This window comes from Dasypus novemcinctus, chromosome X, assembly GCF_030445035.2.
Source record: "Dasypus novemcinctus isolate mDasNov1 chromosome X, mDasNov1.1.hap2, whole genome shotgun sequence".
NCBI lineage: Eukaryota > Metazoa > Chordata > Mammalia > Cingulata > Dasypodidae > Dasypus > Dasypus novemcinctus.
The window spans coordinates 187,715,351-187,723,437 of record NC_080704.1 but is presented as its reverse complement, the minus strand read 5'-3'; the positions used below and the strand labels follow the sequence as shown (position 1 = coordinate 187,723,437).

Here is an 8,087-nt window from a genome sequence, read left to right as displayed (position 1 = left end):
GTAATGAAAATTTTCTAAAACTGTGGTGATGAATGTACAGTTCTGATGCTAATAAATGCTTTTGATTGTATACTTTGGATGGATTGTACTGCATGTGAATATATCTCAATAAAACTGCTTTAAAAAGAAAGTATGTGGGGGGGGGGGGTTGAGAGAATTAGAAAGAAAGGAAGCGTCGTCTTTTGGTGGCGGTTTCTGGATGCGCTCCTCTTACAGTCAGTGCGGCGGCCGTGAGTCGCGTCTACGTGGGGGATTACAGTAACACGATTGTCAGTGATGAGTCAGAGTGCGTGGTGCTGATGCTGCTGCCATTTCATCACCTCTGCGAGCGCAGCATCCATCCCTTTGCTCTCTCAGCATCTGGGCCTACCTTGCCTCAGGTTCCCAGACTATGTGCTCGCCGCCGAACTAGATTCCAGCCCAGCCGCGCTCTCGGAAGCCTCGGCGGGGCGCCCCCTCCAGCTGCGCCCGGCCCCCCGGCAAAGGAGACCTGGCGAGCCACGGCCATGGAGGCCATCTGGCTGTACCAGTTCCGGCTCATTGTCATCGGGGATTCCACGGTGGGCAAGTCCTGCTTGATCCGCCGCTTCACCGAAGGCCGATTTGCCCAGGTGTCGGACCCCACGGTCGGGGTGGATTTCTTCTCCCGCCTGGTGGAGATCGAGCCGGGAAAACGCATCAAGCTCCAGATCTGGGATACCGCGGGTCAAGAGAGGTTCAGGTGGGAGTGTAGCCTGGGCCCGCGAGCACAGTGGGAGGGGTCGAAGAGATGTGCACAGCTCTTGGGGAAGAGGATTTCCTGGTCTGCTCACTGTCCGCAGGGGGCGACACCGAGACTACGGGGAACGGGTGGAGGGTCTTTGCTAAAACCCGTCTTCCGCTGGCGGGGCGTTCAGTGCCTGGAGAGAAGCTCCCTGACAGAGAAGGCGGGTCAATAACACGTATTCCTTGCACCACAGCTCCACCATTCTGCCCCTTGGTGGCTAATAAATTAGAATCGATCACTGTAGCTAATCATTCTTGATCCTTAGGCCATATACTTTCAAAATGTTCCCACATCATCCTCATATAAAGGAAATAGTGAAATACGGACGACTTACTTGACTGACTTCTCGCAATCAGCTCACATTCAGTGAGCATTTACTATATGCCAGATACCAGGCTGGTTTCTGAGAGAACCACCATAAGGAAACTCACACAAGGGGAAAGTCATGTGAACAAAACAGACACAGCTCCTACCCACATGGAATGTCTGTGCTAGCCTAGTGGAGAAAATAGATACTGAGCAATTACACAAAAGAGTGTCTTGCTCATATTTGCATGCCTAATTTGTGCTTTTACCCCTGGCACATAATAAGTAATCAAGAAATATGTTTAATTGTCTCTCACAACCCTATTACTTTTCCTTTGTTGTATTATCCTTTATAATTATATGTATGAACACAGAGGAGGGACACTCACCCTGCTTGGGAAATCAGGGAAGGCCACCTGGAGATGAGGCTTGATGAGTGTTACTGCCCAAGCAAAGACTGGCAAACTCATAGGGAGAAGAAAACAGCGTGTGTAAAAAGAGAAGTGGAGAACAGATTTTATGCAGAAATTTGAGCTAAAGTCAGATAAAGCAGCAGTGTACCAGATCTAAAGGACTCAATAACCCATGTTTGTCATAATCTGTTCATTTATTCATTGAACACTAGCTAAGCATAGAAGACATTAGTTAATCCATTGAAGAGGGGTAGGGAGAAAGGATAATTACCAACTCCTTATATCTACAACTACTTCCCTACTTCCATCTCCTCACCATAAACAACATTGTGGAATAGATCTTTGTTCAGGTTCACACTGAATTTGTGGTTGTGTTTGTCGTAAGTCAATAAAGTTCTCTTTTCATTTTTATTGGGATTTCTTTCTGTTTGAGCAGCTTATTTATATCCATTGCTTATTATTTGTTGGATCTTCTTTGTAAGAGTTCTTTATGGATTAAGAATTTTAACCCTTTTCTTTCATGTATGTTGTAAAATATCTTCCCAGTTTGTCAATTTTTTTTACTTTATTTTTAAAATGTGATTTTATATACAGAAGGTTTTAATATTTAGAAAAATGTATCAATTTTTTCCTTTACAGCCTCTGGACCTTATATCAAGCTTTGAAAGGGCTTTGCCACTTTCTTTGCTAAATACTCACAAACCATGGATGTGTTCTAGAATTTTGACAGAGATCTACAGCTTACTTACCGATTTCTTTAATCCAGCTTTTCACAGATCAAACCTTTGTCTGTTCATGTCTAATTTTATTGTATGCCTACTATTCTCCATGAACCTTCAAACATAAGTGAACTAGAATTCTTTCAGTCCCCAGCATTGATTTGCTTGATTCTGGAGACTTGAACTATTTTGTAAGGTATGTACTTAGAGTTATCTAGCTTGGGCTTTATTCCCTATGTTTGCTCTGTTAACATTGTGCCATTTTCCCTGTCTTAAGCCACTGAGTCCTTCACTGTTTATCTTCTTCCAAGGTGACAGAAAACCTAAAAATAGACATAGATCAAAAAACAGTCTACAGCAAGTGATTGTAGAGGCAATATACCTTCTAATAAACTCTAATATGCTGTAAGCAAAGTACCATAATGTATATATAATAAGGCTCCTAAAAATCAAGAAGTTAAAATATGTGGGTTTCTTCTGTTTAGGAAGTACAGCAAATATATAATAGGTTTTAAGAATATACTAAAAATTATTTAAATAATATTTGTGGGGGAAGCTTTGGTTAATTAAATAAGTTAGAGGTACATGTGTTATTATTACCAGTTAACAGATTAAGAGGCTAGTAATAATCATGGTTCCTATTTATTGCTGCCTACCATGTCCCAGGCACTGTACTAACTGTGTGACATGCACAATTATACACTTTCTCCAGACCCTGTGATACAGGCATTATTATACCCCTCCATTTTATAGATGAGAAAGTTGAGACTCAGCGAAAGGCAGTGACTTGTCCAAGGTCACACAACTAGTAAGTGATGGAGTTAACCCTGGGAACTGAAAGAATTTCTAGTTTACTTGTGTTTGAAGGTTCATGGGGAATGGAGAATGGTAGGCATACAATAAAATTAGACATGAACAAACAAATGTTTGATCTGTGCAAAGCTGGATTCAAGAAATCAATAAGTAAGCTGTAGATCCCTTCAAAACTCCCGAATACATTGATTGTTTGTGAATATTTAGCAAAAAAGTGGCAAGTCTTCTATGCTCAGTTGGTTTGAGCCCAAGCTTGAGCTGGTAACCACCATGCTTATTCCCTCCCAGATCTGTCTGATTATAGCAATGGTTCTCTTTTTAGTGTGGTTCTTCTCCCGCCTCCACTTTATCCCTACCTCAACACACACAAACACACACAAACACACAGACTACAAGACATGCCCTGCCCCTAGCTTATTCTCTTCTATCACAAGTGGGGCCAGAGTGTGCCTTCCTTATATCTCTAATATTCTCAACATAGCCCAAAAATTTCTTTGTTCATTTTATCTTTTCCTGGATCTATTATATCCTATCCAAAGACTCCTTCCTGCTCTTCTCTAAGGCTGCTGAAAGCTATTTTTATTCAAGACAGCTAGTAGATTTTCTTCAAGACCTAAAGTCTCATATGTGATCTTGAGCAAAGTTACCTGGAGAAAATCAGAGTACTCTTCACATGTCCTGAGGGCAGAGGATCTCTGTAGTAATGCTACTAGTTATTTTCCTCTGTGAATTACGGAAACTCTCAGTTCAGTTCCATAATTTATTGATCTCCTCCTATCTGCAAACTCTGAGAGGGTTACAAGCAATGAGAAATCTAGGGTTAGGCCCTGTTCTAGAGGAATTAATAGTCTAGATGCAGAGTTCAGAAAAGTACACTCATATGATAAAAGCTCATGTTATAACGGGAAAGGTACTAACAGTGCTTTAGACCTTGAAACTGTGAACGTGAAGGTGTAGTAAGACAGCCTATGGGACTAACCAACAAAAATGTACCACATTACATTTGAAAATAGAGAAATATGGCTAATAAATGGATAAGAATTTTCTACTGTGAAGAGAATTACTTAGGTGTGGAGAAGACCTAGTTATGTTCTCGCAGATTAGGGCGTACTGGCAGTTTTCCCAGCTGGTTGCTCCTGAATCAGCATCAGCGTGTCTTCACAGAAGACATTATTAAAATACTACTACCAATACTAATAATTAAATAATAATGGAAAACAAAGAAACAGTGTTAATGATAAATGGAGGAAAAATGGGTATATTGCAAAATACCTATATATTTATAAATATTTTCTGATAATCATGAAATTAATTTTTATTAAAAAGAATATCCTATTTCAACTACTAAGTTTTGTAGTGACCTCTCCAGGTCACAGTATACTTTAAAATCCATTATTTCATTTTGCCTCATGATAACCCTGTGATCTAGGTATACTATTTTGTAGAAGAAGAAGTTTCTGACAGTTATCCAGGTTTGGGAGCAAGAAAGTTAGTTGTGGTTTTCTCTGAAGGCAGAAAATAGAACTCGGTGATCTCCTAGGGTCACTTTCCATTGCTGAATTGAGGAAAAATGAATGCAAGTCCATGAGCATTCATTTCTAGAAGATGCGAACACAAAGTTTTGTCCAATTGAAAATTCACATATTCTTATTATGAAATGACATTTGTATTCCCTTGTTAAAAAAAGAAAATAAATTTTATTTTCAGTAATCAGAAATACTAGAATACAGTATCTGAGTAAAATGAAGAGCAAGAGTTTTGGCATGGCCTTTATTCTTTGCTTCTTTCTTGTGTTTTAGATCCATCACTCGTGCCTACTACAGGAACTCAGTAGGTGGTCTTCTGTTATTTGACATTACCAACCGCAGGTCCTTCCAGAACGTCCATGAATGGTTAGAAGAGACCAAAGTACACGTTCAACCCTACCAAATTGTATTTGTTCTGGTGGGTCACAAGTGTGACCTGGACACACAGAGGCAAGTGACTCGACACGAGGCAGAGAAACTGGCCGCTGCATACGGTATGAAGTACATTGAAACATCAGCCCGTGATGCCATTAATGTGGAGAAAGCCTTCACAGACCTGACAAGAGACATATATGAGCTAGTTAAAAGGGGGGAGATTACAATCCAGGAGGGCTGGGAAGGGGTGAAGAGTGGATTTGTACCAAATGTAGTTCATTCTTCGGAAGAGGTTGTCAAATCAGAGAGGAGATGTTTGTGCTAGTCAGCCCTTTTATTTCTAAAACATGCTCCCTGACCTGAACTAAAAAGTGACTGAAATTGATAGAAACTTTGTGGGACTGAAGAGAACTCAAATTCCATTTTGGATACCAAAAGAATACCAAGTGAGCCTCCTTCCCAGTGGGGACTCTGACAGACTCTGTGTGGGTGTACAGTGGCGCCTGAGTGCTGTGACTGAGAGACTGAATTGCCTACATGGGACAGGCACTGTTTTGTGGCTGCTCTACATGCCTGTTGTGGACCACATATTAAGAGTCTAGGGTTTGGGGAGCGAGGCCCTAGAAAAAATACACCTACCAACAGGACAACTTTTTCTTGGTATTTCAGTTCATTAATAGGTCATGAACATAAAGAAATATATAAAGAGGGAAAAAGCGTGACATTGGGAACTAAACAAGACTATAAGATATAAGATCAATTTATTCTGTGAGAATATCCTACGTAAAATGTGTGTGCTGGGAATAGCTAAAAGGTACCAATAAGCTTCTAAACAACTCACCTGTAAAATGAGGGGAGTAGACTATTTGTTAAGACCCTTTCAAGTTCTGGTGTTCAAGTGAAAGCTATGTTACTATGAAAAGGGAGGCCATTTACATGATGTTATAATTACATTTGAAAAAAAATGTATACCCTTATAATAATAGAATAACCAGCTGGAAGAGGAAAGGAATTATATCATGCAAATTACCATATAGTAGAAGGGTGAATCACTGTAAGGGAAACACCATATACTCTCACCATCCTGACCATACCTGGGCTTTCACTGTATTGGCGACTGCAATGTGAAAGTAAAACACTTGCTACTTCTTCAGGTATTTGGCAGTAAGACTACAGGAATTGTCTCTAAAAATAACCCTGAGGCAAACATTCATTCATCAATTGTGTGCTTGAGTAGAGGCTAAACAGGAGGCCCTGTAAACCTTACAGTTTACATCACAATATCATTTGAATTACTTATTTTATCATCACGATAGGCCTTTTAGGTTTTTGTCCCCATTTTACTGAAGAGAAAACTAAGAGCCAGGAGGCTCACTCAGCCATGGTCAAGATTGCCTGACTCCTGGTTTCTATTCTTTTCACTGCTGTCAGATGAATGAACTATTATTAAGTTGTTTACTTTGGAAGAGAGGTGACTGTAAATAAGTGTTCTCTACCTGTTAGAATGTTTTCCTTTTTTATTACAACTCAGCTGAGGGAACGTGGGGATGAATCAAAGCCCATTCAGGTATTATTGACAAGAGGGCTCTAAATAAGTGAATTATTGCACACCTGAAACATTAGAACTGCATGGGCTATAAGTGTTCTTTTCACTAAAATACAGTGGACATTTTATTGAAAGGAAGCAAATACAGCAATGGGGAATGGGGTGGGGATAAAATACCTTATGTACCATATACCTACACTGGGTTCCTGTCTATTCTAAAGAGTTCAGTTCTTAATTCTCAGGTGAACAGACAACTAGATGCATCAGAAAAATGGAATGGCTAGCTTGGAAGTTCCATTATCTTGCTGAATAGAGGTGATGCTTTAAATTATATTTTGGATAGTAGCCAGTTCAATTAGGCAAAAGCCATACTTTTCATAGTACAAAACTATCCTGATTAAAGTCAGGGTTCTCATATCCATTATGATAGGAAAGCCTGAGAATGGCAAATTGAACTTCAGTATGAATGTGAATGAATCTGAAAGGCTGAGAGTTGAGAGTTTGTTTCAACCAGAATAAAGAAGTCAAATAATGAAAATTACGGAAAATTATTTTGCCATCTATGCCCCAAATTGGATGAGGAAACCACCTTGGACTAATTCACAGCATCAGCTACAAATGAATTGATCATCATCTATATTTGTTTCACATGACCTGGCCTAAGTAATAAAGTTGCTGCTTCATGGTTATAGAGAGCAAATGAAAGATGGTAAATTGGGTTAGTTTCGTCAACTGTTATACTTAATAATATTTAAAAGATAATGTAAGAAAGATTATCCAGTGGATAAATGAGAATTGACTGGATTCTGTCAGTTCAAAAAAAGGATAGAAATGAAAGTTCTCTATGGTTTTCTTGACTAAAATACATTATATGTATACTTTTCCCATTCCTTGCATTTTTAGGCAGGTTTATAAATACTCAGCATCGATCCAACAGAGGTGGCTGAGCTTAATGCTTAAATAAGTTCTAGAATCTTTAAAAATCATTTCAGTAGAATTCAGTGCTATTGTCATTGCAATAAGTGGGTTTTAGAAAATAAGTGTGAAAAAATCAGGTGTTGCTATAATACTAAGGATAAAGCTTTAGAAGCTATTTTACTACATAGGTAAAGAAAAGATAAACTAACTTGTAACAAAGACCACACTGCATGTTGGATTAGATTGTCTCATATTCCAGAATAAAATGTACTGTATACTTTTCCTCACTTTGTAGTGCACTGTAATGAAATGTGAAAAAGTTGCTCTATTTAGCTGTATGTGAATGAAAATATGCTTGTATTTAGTAAAACAGTTGATTATGTGACTCAGATTCCAACTGTGTCATAGCTATTTCCAGAGTTTGTTACTAGAGAATAGTAAGCACTCTCAAGGAGATCAATAAGTAAGATACTATATGTACTATTCACAACAATGCAACAGTACAAAATTCTAACACCCTATTCTTCCGCTCCCCTTTATAGCAAAACTACTCAGAAGTCTATATTCCCTGTCTCCAATTTTCCTTCCAGTCTCTCTTGAACCTTCTCCAATTAGGCTCTTGCTCATATTAATACCGCTCCACGGAAATGGTCTTGTCAAAGGCACCAGTGGCCTCAATATTGCTAACTCCAGGGGTCATTTCTT

At 39.2% G+C, this 8,087-nt stretch overlaps 1 protein-coding gene across 1 annotated transcript; it reads left to right on the top strand.

The window, feature by feature from the left end:
- Nucleotides 1-263: 263 nt before the first annotated feature.
- Nucleotides 264-7,773, top strand: RAB39B (RAB39B, member RAS oncogene family). Its single transcript, XM_004466002.3, has 2 exons — nt 264-721; nt 4,817-7,773. The coding sequence occupies exons 1-2, from the start codon at nt 300-302 to the stop codon at nt 5,241-5,243; spliced, it is 849 nt and encodes a 282-aa protein (XP_004466059.2). The 5' UTR covers nt 264-299; the 3' UTR covers nt 5,244-7,773.
- The last annotated feature ends 314 nt before the right edge of the window (nt 7,774-8,087 follow it).

Excerpts from the sequence above, each read along its gene's own strand:
- RAB39B (XM_004466002.3), top strand. The coding sequence starts at position 300 with ATGCTGCTGCCATTTCATCACCTCTGCGAGCGCAGCATCCATCCCTTT. Across the intron at positions 722-4,816 it reads GCGGGTCAAGAGAGGTTCAG|ATCCATCACTCGTGCCTACT; the intron begins GTGGGAGTGTAG and ends CTTGTGTTTTAG.